Genomic DNA, 14,269 nt, shown 5'->3' on the forward strand with positions numbered 1-14,269 from the left:
TTCCCCCGTTAGCACACAGTTGCTGAGGTGATTCACCGGGCCGGCTATCTCAGAGAGAAGGGCCGGGCAAACCGAGGCAGCATAGAAACATAAAAACCATAGAAAAAGGGTTCCAGAAACCCCTGCCAGAGGGCTCTCCCAGCTCGGTGGGGCTCAGCAGTGGCTGCTCCTGGTGCGTCCCACCTTCCAAAGGTGATTGTGTTAGAGCTGGTGAGAAAGAAGTGTGAAGCCAGAGAGGGGCCAATAATCGAGCTGATTATTGCTGCTGAAAGAAGGATGGTGTAATTGCTTGTGAATAACGATGAGGCCTAATTAGAGCCGGTGTTGTGCTGCCACACTGGGCACAAGCACCTGCAGTGGCCGGGCAGGTACAGCCCCAGCACCTCTGTGTGTCTGAGCAGGGGGATGAGACTCGGCTTCTCCCCACAGTGACGCTTCCCTGAGCTCCCCCAGGGATCCCTGAAGGGGAACCAGGCTTTCACTGCTATTTCTCTCTCAGATTTCTTCCCTGGGGTGCTCGCAGTGGTTCACCTGTGCGGAGTAGCCCTCAGGCCCCCTTGTCAGTCACAGAATACCCTGAGCTGGAAGGGACCTGCAAGGATCGAGTCCTATATGTGACAAAGAAATCCTTCTAATCTTTGTTTTCAAGCTTGGCTTTTTGTTTCTCTGTTTAATTACTGCTTCCCATAGCATAAATTTCCAAAGAAAGATATTCCAGATCTGATGGGATGAGTTGGTTTTTTTGGTGGCTTTGGGCAGGTTTATTGTACCAAAGCTGGGAAGAGGTGAGGCCACATTAGCTGGGGCTGCTCTGCTGCCATGGGGTGCCTGACCCAGAGCTCTTCAGCTCTCTCACAGCAATTTTCAGTGACGTAACACTGCTTCAGGTATTTGTCTTCCCCATTTCAGGTAAAGTTTGCATTGAGCACTTCTTTTACACAGGGCCAAGCACAAATGATTTAATACAATACTGCAGCGACTTAATTTTGTGGAATCAAATTGGTTTGCTTTATCTAAAAAACCTGAAATCTAAACCACACCTGAACTGTCTTTGACCTCCTTAGAATTTAAATGATATTTTTAGTTATGGCAGTTATTTGAAATGCTGATGTGTCAGTCCCCAAAGAGGGAATACTTGTCTCGAGTATTGCCACTTGAAATTTTGGGAAGCCACACAGATGTTCATCTCCTCATTATGGAAATAATGTATTTGGTTAATGTGTTGGTATGAAGAGAGTGGAATACAAATTATCTTGCAACTTGAGAGCCATTTAAAAGTTTCCTTATATTTAGGCAGCCTCAGGCATCTCCCCAGCATCTCTGACACAGCCAGGCCTGGGGTGGCTCTGCCAGGGCACTCTGGGTTCAGTCTCCCCTCAGCAGCCAGGGAGGGGCTGTTGGATATTGATCCTCTTGGAATTTCTGTGTTCTGCTCCTTGGGGTGGGCTCAAGGGTCTCTGGGTGCTGTGGTTGCAGCTGGATGGGTGACATGAGGGGAGCTCTGAGCTAGGAAGTGGCCACAGGACTTGCCTGGTGGTCTCCAAGGCCAGCCAGGATCCCAAAGGGAATGCTGGGGGTGGGATACCCCTGCAGAAAAAAATAGTGGTGGAGAATGAGGGATGGGTGCTTAGAGGATGCTCTGCTCCTGAAATACTTACATCAAATTGGAAATGGATTTTGCTTTCCCTGGAGATGCAGGAGTTCCCAGGAGGAGCCCTGGGGGTGCTGTGGGTGTCCCTGTGCGGGGCCCCATGGCCTTGGGGGCAGCCTGAGGGAGGGTTCCAGGCCTGCCAGCCCCAGAAATCCCCTCCGTTTCTCTGCTGTGCCTGTCCCGGTCTGAGCTGGTGTTTGATGTGATTGCTGTGCACAGAGGGAGCTGGGTTGGGGTGAGCAGCCTCAGCTGAGCAGGGAGTGGGAAGGAGGGAGAGAACAGTAATTATCTCCCTCTGCTCACCTCCCTGCACACTCTGGCATTGTTCAAGCTGCCTGAGAGTCAAGAAATCAGCTGTCAAATAGCAAGGAATTTGTATTTTGTAAAAGGACCTAAGGAAAAAGGGGAGGATGTGATGAGGGGGCTGGGTTCTATTTTGAGTGAGTTGAGGTTGCTCAGAGAGAAGAGGAAGCTCTGGGGAGATCTTGGAGCCCCTTCCTTTATCTGAAGGGGGTTGCAAGAAGGCTGGGAAGGGATTTTTCACAGGGGCATGGGGTGACTGGACAAGGGGGAACAGCCTGTGAGGGAGGAGGGGAGGTTAAATGAGATATCGGGGAGAAATTCCCTGTGAGGGAGGGGCAGGCCCTGGCACAGGGTGCCCAGAGCAGCTGGGGCTGCCCCTGGATCCCTGGCAGTGCCCAAGGCCAGGCTGGACATTGGGGCTTGGAGCAGCCTGGGACAGTGGGAGGTGCCCCCATGGCAGGGGTGGCACTGGATGGGCTTTCAGGTCCCCCCCAATTTTCTTGGGCATGTCTGTCTCGAGGGGAATGTGCAGTGAGGCTGGCAGTGTCTGCAGTGGTCTGAGCTGAGCCCTGGCTCCTGTGCCAGCCTGGCTGCCTGGGCCCAGCTCTGGCTCTGCAGGACACAGGCACCACCTGGAGCAGCACTGGACAGAGCTGTGGCTGTCCCCAGCAGTGTCCCCGTGCCAGCAGTGGGGCTGGGTGTGCTTTGGGGGCTCTGGCACACACATTCCAGGCTGCACAGCTCTGGGGACACTCACTGCAGTTCCTGCTGCTGACATGGAAACACTGCAGCGAGGGACGGGGCAAATGAACTCTGGGGGTGAAGGACTCGATGTGTGAGTGCTGCAGCCGGGCTGGGCAGAGCAGCCCCTTGGGTTTTCATTGCATTATCATTCTTTATTCTAATTTTAACCTGTTGAGTGTCTCCAGGAGTTGCTGCAGTTGCTGCATCCCAACAGAGAGGGATTTCTGTATTTTCACCCTCATTTAAATTATGCAAGTGGGTGACTGGAGTTTAACTGCCTTCAAGGAGCTGCTCAGAGCGTTTTGTTGGTGGCTGCTGTGCAGGGAGCAAAAGCACTCTCGTTTTCTGCATTTAGACCTTCTGGATCTCGGGTTTTGCTGCTCTGCATTATTAAAAGGGAACAGGCCATCTGTGGAGCAGCTTCTGGTAAGAAGAGTGGGAAGCAGGAACTTAGGAAACTGGTGGGAAGACACATCCAGTCGGTTGGAAGGGACCCTAAAGCCCATCCAGTGCCACCCCTGCCACGGGCAGGGACACCTCCCACTGTCCCAGGCTGCTCCAAGCCCCAGTGTCCAGCCTGGCCTTGGACACTGCCAGGGATCCACAGTGCTCTGTTATTTGGTGAACAGCTTTTATAAAAGCTTTTAGTTCATCTTCAGGTGTGAGGAAAAGGAGTTTTTCATGGAGAAAGGTCCTGGCAAAACAAATTGCCCATTTCCAATAACTGGGCAGCAGGAAAGGATGATTTCCTGGCAGAGGCATTCTGCTCCAGGAGGTATTTTTATCTGTCTGGCCTGGCTCTGGTGATGCTGGTTCCAGCAGGCTCCGCTCCCTGCTCGCAGGGGTGGGTTGGTGAGCAGTGTTCCTCCCTTGGCTGGCACTCTGCTCACTGCAATTCATAGGGAATTATTCATTCCCGCAGCAGGAGCCCTTTGAGGGAGAAGTGCAGTGTTCAGCTGAGCTCAGAGCACTGGATCTGAGCTGTGTAACCAGCCCAGGTGACTTTCTACCTGTGCCATCCTGGGAAGTCTCTCTGGGGCTGAAAATGCACAATCTCGGTGGTTTTTGGGGCCTGGGCCTCTCCAGAGCATCTGTGGCAGCTCTGAGGCCTGGATTTGGTCCTTTTGTTGTTCATTAACAAAGGGAGGCTTCCCCTGCTCCAGCTGGGGGAGGATCCTGGGGCCATCCAGAAGCCCAAGGCAGCAGGAGAGTCCGGGGATGGGGCTGAGCTCCTGGGTGTGCCCAGCACCTGCTGCAACAGCTGAGGGGGTGCCACTGAAAATGGAAATAGAGGGACAAATTCAGGGGGTTGTGCTGCTGACGTTGATACACATGGGAGCTCTCGGGGAGTGAGAGGTGCCTGAGGGCTGTGAAATGTAGAATAATGAATAATAAGGCAGTTGTACATTAACCTTTCCCTGACAGGGCTGCCTCAGACACCGCCTGGGTCATGATCTCACTGCCCTGGCAGCTGTGTCATTTTATGAAGCGATAACAAGGATGCTTAGCCAATAGCTAGCTGTTTCCCTAATAGAACCTTTACAGCCTAAAATCCCAGATTCGCCCAAAGTGGAATTTCCTCTGTATGTGATTTGTGTCACGGATATAAAAGTCAGATGTGACACCACCTGAAATACCCTTTTGCACAGTTATAATCAGCAATTATTAAAAAAGAAAACAACTGCAAAGCACTTTTATGGCATGATGGAAGTTAATAAAATAATTTCTATTACGGCTTTTTTACCAAGCAAGAAGGTCAAAAAAATATCTGTAGATGGTCTTAATAACAGCCCATAGTGTGTGGTTGGGCAACATCATGAAATCTGCAGAGACACTTGCTGCCCTAAAATTGATCTTGTCATTCCACACCTAATGCCTTTATCCCAGATTTAATGCCAGTAAATGAAACTGCTTTGGGTTAAATGCTAGGGAAATTGGAAAAGTGTTTGAGTAGCTGCTTTCAACTCATTTGGCCTCAATAATTATAGCAGGTGATGATTTACTACGTGGGGAAATAACTGGCTGTCAGTACTGGGGACATCCTTGGGACTAAATAGAAGAATAAAAATATCATAAACTGATCAAATCACTGCTCGAGTGAAATTGGGGGTCAATATGCTGGATTTGCTCTCGCCTGGGCTGAGAATGAAAGTACTTGAGGTACCTTGGAAATGCAGTGGGTCAATAATTTTGTGGTTTAATTAGGCTTAATGATTTTCCTTATTAAATAACCCCTGAGCCTCTGAAGTCCCTGGTGACACGAGGGGATGGTTTGCAGCGCGTGCCGGTGACATGGCAAACCAGAGGTGACACAAGTGCCTCTAAACTCCTGCTGTGCTCATGCTGATGGCACCTTGGCTTCACAAGCCACCCCTGCTGTTCTTGCTGGAGGTGCTGCGAGCTTCCCTTGGCTGCTGCTGGTGTCACTGGTGCCAGCCCAGCACTGGATCCCCTGATTTCATCTTTATTCCCACAGGGTGTTGCTTTTCCTGGGTGCCCCCAGTCTGTCTCCTGCAGCCGATCCCTTCCCTTTGGGTGTGCTCCTGACTCTTTCCCGGTGACAAGCCCCTGCTGCCAGGCTCCCTCTGTCCCTGTCCCGTCCCCCTGGGTGTGTTCCTGACTCTTTCCCGGTGACAAACCCCTGCTGCCAGGCTCCCTCTGTCCCTGAGGTGCCCGTGGCAGAGCTGGAGCCTGGTTTGGCCTCTCGAGCACCTGCAATTGCCAGCACTGCCAGGGAGCCGAGCCCTGTGCTTCCAGCCAGAAAATGGGCAGCCCAGGGAGGCAGGGATGCAAGATTAATGTTAGAAATCAATCATTTGGGGTTTTTGGAGTGGGGTAAATACAGCCCCGGGTTAGCAGGGCTTATTTCCTGGTGAATAATCAAGAGGCTCCCGGTGGTGCTGTAGCATCCTTCCTGCTGGGACAGCCCTGGCTGGGAGGAGCTGGGAGAGGGTTCTGAGTTTGGGGGGCTGGGAGTGAGTGTTCCCTGGGCAGGCCTGGATCCATGCAGACGCTCCAAGTCCAGACAGCTGCCTGTGAATGTGGAACAGAACACCTGGATCAAACCTGACTCCAGCCAGCTGGGGAGGAGTCATTCCCATCTCCCCCAGGAATTTCTGATTTCAGTCACTTAACACTGCTGATAACTCCTGGCCTGATCCAAGGGGCACCCTGAGAGTGGCAGGAAAACAACCTGGAGTGCTCAGATTTTGATGGCCACAGAGCCAAGGAACCCTTGTCCCTTGCCTAGATTTTCCTGGCCTTTCCATAGGGTTTGGGATCAGGTCCCTTTCCCCCACTCCCCCCTCCATGCTCCCCTTTATTCCCTCTGTCTCATCACTATGTAGTTCGTGTACATATTTATCCTGTGGTGGAAAATAAATGAAGCCTTGAGGTAGTATCATCTTTCTATGTGTAAAAATAACGATTTAATCAAATCACAGTGATTTGAAGTAATAAGAGATTCATTGTAATTTGGAAAATCTCATAAAAGAAATATTTATATCTCTTAGAGGTATTTGCTGAAAAAGTAATTTGCTAAAGTATGAAATATGGAGAACATTGGGGGATCACTAAATCTTGTCACACCAATGCAATGCTTGGTCACGAACAGGGGTGAGAAGTGATTATTCCTGCTTTTGCATTTAAGCATCCAGTGGTTTTTGTTGGGTCATCTAATTCCCAGAGCTTCTGAACCCAAAACTCTTAAGTTCAGCCCTGTGCATGTGAGTTGCTTTCATGTATCAGGTCAGAAAGATGGAGCACAGGCTGAGGTCTGTCGTTGGTGCAGAGAGTGTTTGCCTTGTTCACCCTGAGTGTTTGAGTCAGGTTCAGTCCAAAAAAGTGTCTAAAATTAGAGAAGCATTTGAGATTCCCACTGGCACAGAGGGACCTGCCACTGTCAGGTGTGTGCAGGACAGCACTGTGGGAAGTGTAGGAACAGTCCTGCCTGGGAAAATAATCCCTGGAAGTGTCCAGGGCCAGGCTGGACGGGGGCTTGGAGCAGCCTGGGACAGTGGAAGGTGTCCCTGCCCATGGCAGGGGTGGCACTGGATGGGCTTTAGGGTCCCTTCCAGCCCAAAGCATTCCAGGATTCTTGTTCCCAGGTTGGGAAGGAGGGCAGTTGCCAGGGTGGTGCCTCTGGGAGGGGTTCTCCAGGACCTTGGCTGTGTGGGAGCAGCATTCCCAGGGTCTGCACTGCGGGAGGGGTGGCTGCACAGGACTGACCCCTGGGAATTACCAGGAACTTGTGCATCTCTGCACCCCGTCCCACTGTCACTCTCCTGCTTGTCCTGATCAATAGAAAAGAATGGTAAAAAATGTTCCCTTTTTAATAGGGATCCATATTCCAGCCTGCGAATGCAGGGGAATCATTAAACAAATCAATGGGAATGTTATTATTTGTTATTAAATCTGGAAAGGTTTAGAGTAATTCATATGGAATTCTATTACAGTTTTATCAGGACTCATTGATTTTACGTTATTAAGTTATAGAGCACTTTCCCCAGAGGTCAGTGAGTTTGGCACGTGGGGAAGGTTTATTGGTGCTCTTTCTGAGCCATATGGACATTGTAGATCTAGAATATCCCATTTGAAATGCTCTTTTAATTAGGAGGAAAACCAATATACACAGGTTTACAGGAAAAAGTTTAGGTTGTGTGTCCCTAAAACTTGACTGTTTTCTGAATATTCTTCTGACCCATCCATGAGAATCTTTTCCTTAGGAAATTTAATCCTGTCAGTGGCAATCATAGAATCACAGAATGGTTTGGGTAGAGGAATAGTGCTGGCCCTTCTAGAGACTGCACAGAAACATTCCTAAATCACTAATTTATTATTAATTAACTACAGCAGGTGTCCCAGGAGTTCTAAGCAATTGTTTACTTTAGTTTCAACAAATTATACATTTAGGGTGTGGGAGGCCCAGGTGAAGTCCCTGTCTCAGGATAAATAGAGCAGGGAGAGATGGGGGTCTCTGCCATCCCAGGATGTCTCTTTTCCTGCAGCTCGATCCATTTTATTCTGGGAAGGTTCAACTTCCAGCTGCAGTCCCCACGTGAAGGGCTGGAAAATCATGTGGAACTTACAGAGTGCACCCAAGTACTCAGTAAAACTGCAGTCCAGCACTGAGGGCTTCTCCCAGCCCGCTTTGGTGCTTTACTTGCATTTTCCCACGGGTTGCTTGCTGTCCTTCAGGCTCTGGCTGCTGCCTGTGCAGCAGGGCATCCCCTCGGTGGGGCTGGGCCTCTGGGCTTGGCACCCTCCTCTGTCATAGGAGGGACCTACTTTTGATTCTAATAAACTGCATCATTTGCTGGTGAGGCTGCAGGTAAAATTTTAATTAGCTTTCCACCTGTTCCTGGAAGGCCTCAGTGCTGATTTTCCTGGTTGGTTTTTGGAGATGACGTGGGCTGTGCCTTCTGGGCTTGGGATGTGAGCTGTGAACAGCAGACTCAGCCCTAGGAAAGCACACATTAGAGCTGGGTCACTGGCACACAGAGCAGAGAGGAGAAGAGGGATTGACCCCAGTCCCACTCTCCTTTGCAATTTTAAAACAGCTGGGTTTGTGCTCTCTATCTTATCCCCGGTGGAAGGGTTGTTGTGCTAATTTAACCATGCCAGATGGTTTTCCTCAGACTCTTCTCCGTGCTGTGCCAGCCTGTGCCACTGTACCCACCTATTGCAGGAGGGAAATCATTGGCTGCAGTGCCAGGAACATTCCCCCTTTCAATGGAATGTGCATCTGCAGCCATTTCTGACTGCAGACCCGACAGGCCCCTGTGATGGTGCAATAGCAGGGGTGGTTTGGGCTGTATGAGCTCATTGCTTCTGTCCTTGCACCCTCTTCTGCAGTGCTAGGGCAGCTGTAGCGCCCAGGAGTGGGAAAACATCTTCTGAGATTCCCATCTCCAATGGGTGTGCACTTGTAGGATGGCAGATAATTCACCTCTGAGCTCCTCTGAGTGCAACCAGCATTCTCAAGTCCTCTTTACCACTGGTCTGCTTTATCCAGGTTTCAGATTTGGGTAGTTTGAATTCCTCCACAACTTTCTTAGTAAAAGGAAAAACTCCTTTTGTACCTGGACTTGAAGTGGGGTTGCAGTTGTGGAAGGTTCCCTGAGGAACAGCATCTTTAGGTGTAGGCAGAGCTCTGCTGTTGCTCACTGCAGCTACAGCCAGGTGACCCCAGCAGCACTAACACAGGTGAGGGTCCCAGTGCTGGAACTGATCTGCTCCTTGTGGGACTGGCACAGCTCCCTGCAGGGAACAGGCACAGCCCCCAGACTCCAGAGGGACGGTGAGGTTTGGGAAGAGACAGCTGGGTTTGAAAAGGTTGAAAATCAGCAGGGTTTGGGGTGCCAGGAGCCTGTGATGGGGCTGCAGGGGTGGAACAGCATTGCCTATATCCGACACCTCTGGAGCACAGGCGACAAACCTCCCCTTGCTGTGTGCCAAGAGCACTTGGCTGTGCCACTCCAAGCACTGTTCCTTCTGAGCACATGAGTGGATAGAGCTCCTGCCAGCTACACAGGGAAAAAAGACACGAGAAATGACAAAAGACTTTGTGTGTGAGCGCACAGACATGCACTGATTTTTTTGTGCTCATGCAAATCTTGTTTGCAGGGATGGTAATAGGATATGAATGCTGTGGGAGGGTGGTGCTGGCTGATGGTCCCAGTGGAAATTTGTATGCACAGGGGTGCTGGTAACAGCCTGGTGAGGTGGAGCTGCCTCCTCTGGAGGTCTGGGCAGGCATATAACTACATTAGTTTTCTTGAGCTCGGCCCAATATCTGCTGCACCATGTCATTTATTTCCATTCCTTATTGGTACATCTCTAATCCATGCTTTTTCCTTATAACTTCTTTTATATTGATCTGTTTCACATTTGCCTTGCCCAGTTTTATACCTGGTAGTTAGAAACAGAATAATTTTCCTGCAGGATGCAGCTGATGAGAAAATGTGGATTTTCTCTCTTCCCACGGTGACCTCACGTGGACAGAGATGTGTGCTGGGTACTGAGGGGGGCACAAGGGCACTGTTTGTGTCCAGGCTGCAGCTCCCCAGAGCAGAACAGCCAGGCCTCAGCTGTGCCCTCTCCCCCCGCAGGGTTCGACACCTATTTCACCTCCCGCACGCTGGAGAACAACAGGAGGAACGTGTGGTTTGCAGAGTACTGGGAGGAGAACTTCAACTGCAAGCTGACCATCACTGGCTCCAAGAAGGAGGACACGGACCGTAAATGCACAGGTAACTGAGTCATCCTTCCCCCTCCTCGTGCTGTGGGAATGTTTGCCGTGGGACCCAGGAATGGTTTTATTGGAGTGAAGGACAGCTGGAGGGTGTTTTGTTCGTTTATTTTAGAGGGAGGATGTTTCACAACAATTTAGGAAGGAATTCCTCCCCTGTGAGGGTGGGGAGGCCCTGGCACAGGGTGCCCAGAGCAGCTGTGGCTGACCCTGGATCCCTGGCAGTGCCCAAGGCCAGGCTGGACATTGGGGCTTGGAGCAGCCTGGGACAGTGAAAGGTGTGGCACTGGATGGGCTTTAAGGCCCATTGCCACCTAAACCATTCTGGGATTCCATGATTCCATGATTCCATGACTAGAACACCCTGGAGAGGCGTTGGGCAGAATGTGCCTCTGTGACATGGAAGCCACGGCCAGTGCTGTCACCTAATGGCCACCCCGCCCTGGCCGCCCCTGGCCTTGCCCCCCCAACCCCTTTAGATTTTCCCAGCAGCTGAAACATGTTATGTTGGATAATTGCCTTGAATTGTGATCAAAGGGAGGATTTATTTTACTTTGATTGAAAATTGATGGAAACTTCCCAGACTTCATCTCCTCTGCTGTTGGTCCCAGTTCCTGGGGGCAGTGGGAATGCTGTGCACAGGAACAGCACAGATTCCACTGGGAATGCACTGCTGTTAAATTTGGCATTGGGGGTCTCCCCAAAAGGCTGGGATTTGACCAAAAATTGCTGAAGCCTTTCCAGGATGATCTCTAAAGCATTACCATGAGTGATCTCCAGCGTGAGAGCCGGAGTGGCCTCTGATGGGATAATGTTGTGACTGATCAGCACCATCCTTTTAAAGGGGGTTGGTAATTCATAGCACAGGAAGGTAGGAGGCTGCAGGCCCTGGGTCCCTGAGAGCAGCAGTGCTCCCAGGCTCTGGGAGGTGTGGGAAGAGCTCCCACCTGGAATGTCCATGGGTGCCAGGGAGCAGCTCAGTGCTCCCAGCCACAGATCCCCAATCAAAGGAGAGTGCAGGGAGTTTGGGTTGAAGCGTTATCCGATGCCTTGTGTGGTGAGCAGGAGAAATTTAAAAGCTCATCTGCTTTCCCCAAGAAATTCCATGGGGATTGATGGATTCTGTTGAATAAAGGCTTTTGTCTCTAATGAGATCTCATGGCTGAGGCTGGGCTGGGGGGATTCTGTCACTGCAGAGCTGTTATTGGATCCTGGAGGGCTTTGTCAGGTGACAGTCCAGGGATTACACTGCACAGAGGCCTCACTGTCATCCTCTGCTCCCTGAAATCACAATATTTACCCTGGCATGTCATTGGTGGCTCTTGAGCCCTGGTTCTCAGCTACTTTCACATAAAAAGCTTATGTGGAGAAGCCTTCAGACTTCACACCTGCTGTGTGTGCAGTGTCTGTACCGTGACTGAGTATCCAGGGTTGATATCTGCAGAGCCCTGGGTGCAGGGACTTGTCTGTGGAGGGTGGATCCGTGGGGCTGGGGCAGTGGATATCCCTGTGCCCCCAGGCAGGGGGTGTGTGATGGTGCTGGGGGTGGATGAACAGTGGATATTTTTCTGCCGGCACTTCCTCCACTGCTGAATTCCACCCTGTGCAAATAAGAGCTGCCTGTTTGATACTGTGAGCATTCCACAATCTTTAAATTAAATCTCTTGTTAATGATGACTATCTCCAGGTTCTCAGCAGCACTATTGTGTGAGACCCTTTGAAAATGTGTTTAATCCTTCAGGAACTGAAGCAGAGTCTGAATTCATCTCGTGCGAGCACCGATGGAGTGGGATTTTGACGTCTGTCTGTGTGAATTATATGCCATAAAAATTGTCCTAGAGATACTATTTATTCATCCTAACACATCCCCTCTGTTGTGTGATGATAACAATGAGTGCAGAGGAATCAGCTGAAGGAGAGGCACTGAGAACACAGGACATGCGGAGTTGTGCCGTCTGCTCCTCTCTGCTCAGGGACGCGTTAACGCTGCCTCTGTGGAGATGAAGAAGTGTGACCAGGAGTTCTCAAACCTGCATTTCACTTCTGTCATCTGAAGGAGATGGAACAAGTGGGATTCTTTCTCTGTGTTCTCACCACTCTGGGTTTGGAGCTCTTTTTCCTGTCTTTGTTGCAGCGTTTTTCTCCTGTGAGGATGTGCCTGAAGCAGGCCCTGGCTGCTCCGTCTCTCAGGAATCAGGATGATGAGCACTTGAGGCTCGAGAAGGAAGGGGGGTTTAAATTGTTTGTCATCACCTTCAAATAGATCCTTTGGAAGCAAAAAATGCTCATGTCAATACATTGCTTTTGTGTTTCATCCTTCTCCTGACATCCCAAGGTACTCATCTCAAACCCATGGGACAGAAGTGTGTTCTCCTGAAATCACGTTGTGTTCGAGTGTCCCAGGTGTCAGCTGCTTCAGTGCTGAAGCAGATAATGTTGTGTGGCTCCTGCAGATCTCCAAGTTAAAAAAAAAGCCAACAAAAAAGCAACTTCTTCTCAAAGACAAGCAGAAATTGTGCAGATGGGGTTTGTTCCTCCTTTCCATGGTTTCAGTCTGACAGCACAGGGGGGTTCGTGGTTTCTCGTTGCACCCAACATGTGAATTTTAGGTTGGCTCTCCAAGCTTCCCTCCGTGGCACACCCAGGATGTCCTGACACCTCTGTGCTGGGGTTCTCTCCTGCCCCTTGGCCAGAGGCACCCACAGCGCTGCTCCTGCTGCTTTCATCTGCAGGAACTTAATGTCTTTTGGGAGCTTCCTTCTCTTCCAGAGTAATTAATAATTGAATTTCTATACTCCCATTATACAGGAGCTATTCCTGAAGCCTGTAGTAGAACGTTCTGCCTGACTTCTTCAGCCTAGCCTCAGAGGGGGAAATATTTCCCACGATAATGCTGAAGTTGGAATTAAAATTGTGCCCATCACTTTTGTTTTATTCCTGCCTGAAAATGGACTTTGGGCCTGATTTGCTGCTTACTGGTTACTCCAGCAGGAGGATGACACAAACTGGAGGGAGCACTGTTCAGCCAGGCCTATTAATTTGGATATTTGCTTTTTTTTGAAGTCTGAAGAAATTCGACCCATGTAAATCATAACATTTGCTTTGCAGGTTCTCTGCTGCTTCAGATTTGGATTAAACTTCCAATTGCAATAGAATCTCTTTAGAAGGTAACAGCCTGTGTTGTGGTGAAGGACAGCACACTCCCAACTGTATAAATTCACATGTTTTGGGTGAGCAGTTACATTTGTCTCCACATCTGGATTTATTGTGCACAGTTCTTGATGTTTAATACCCAACCAAGTGGCTGTTTCAGCTCAGGGAAGCATCCCTGTTCTTGGAAATTCTATTAAGACTTTAAAACATTTATTATTTTCATCTTCGGACACTCTGACATTGCTCTTGGGTTTTTTCAGGTGGGTTTTGCTTGGGTTCCTCTCACAGATCTCTTCACTGCTGAAGGTTTTTGTCCTGCTGTGCGTGTGCCCAGCCATGCTTCTGGAACTTGCTGTGGCTTATCAGTGTTGTTTGTGTGCAGCATTTCAATCCCAGATCCCTTCCCTTGGCACCCATTCCTGCTGCATTGCTCATTTGGTTACAGAGCTGAGCTGAAACCACTTAAAAGCATTTTCCTTGTCAGGGCTTGAAATCCTGATAAGTTCTGTAATCAATGAGAGGGAGTGAAATAATGAAAAGGATCCTGCCTGGAACTTCACCAGCTGGAAACTCACTTTTTCTGCTCAGTTCATTGCAGGATTTCAGTGCTTCCAGAGGAGCTGAGATTTAAAACTGAGGGGTTTTGGTAGAGGGTGTCTCAACCATCATGGAATCATGGAAAGGGTTGGGTTGGGAGGGATCTTAAAGCCCATCCAGTGCCACCCCTGCCATGGGCAGGGACACCTCCCACTGTCCCAGGCTGTTCCAAGCCCCAATGTCCAGCCTGGCCTTGGGCACTGCCAGGGATCCAGGGTCAGCCACAGCTCTGGGCACCCTGTGCCAGGGCCTGCCCACCCTCCCAGGGAGGAATTTCTTCCCAATATCCAATTTATCCTGTCAGTTTACAGCCATTCCCCCTTGTCCTGTCATCCCAGGCCCCTGTGAGAAGTCCCTCTGCAGCTCTCAGCTGGGTTGAGCAGATCAGGCATCAGTGCTGCATTTGGTGAACACAGGGGGAACCAAAGAAGAAGGAAAGCGTGGATAATTAGAGATCTGCATTGGGGGGATTCTGCAGGACATTTGAGGCTCTGCAGGCTGGGGAGCAGGGGTGACAGTGGCAGGAGCTTCCCGAGGTGCCGTTAATTGCCAGCGAGTTCCTCAGTTCTCTG

The 14,269-nt window shown here is 50.2% G+C and overlaps 1 protein-coding gene across 5 annotated transcripts in view; it reads left to right on the forward strand.

The window, feature by feature from the left end:
* Positions 1-14,269, forward strand: part of GRM7 (glutamate metabotropic receptor 7) — a 206,588-nt gene that overhangs the window by 127,453 nt on the left and 64,866 nt on the right. For all 5 annotated transcript variants that reach the window (XM_039558869.1, XM_039558870.1, XM_039558871.1 and 2 more), the window contains exon 5: positions 9,808-9,948. In XM_039558869.1, coding sequence (XP_039414803.1) covers positions 9,808-9,948 — 141 coding nt within the window. The remainder of the gene's footprint in view (positions 1-9,807; positions 9,949-14,269) is intronic.

Source organism: Corvus cornix, chromosome 12 (genome assembly GCF_000738735.6).
Source record: "Corvus cornix cornix isolate S_Up_H32 chromosome 12, ASM73873v5, whole genome shotgun sequence".
Lineage (NCBI taxonomy): Eukaryota > Metazoa > Chordata > Aves > Passeriformes > Corvidae > Corvus > Corvus cornix.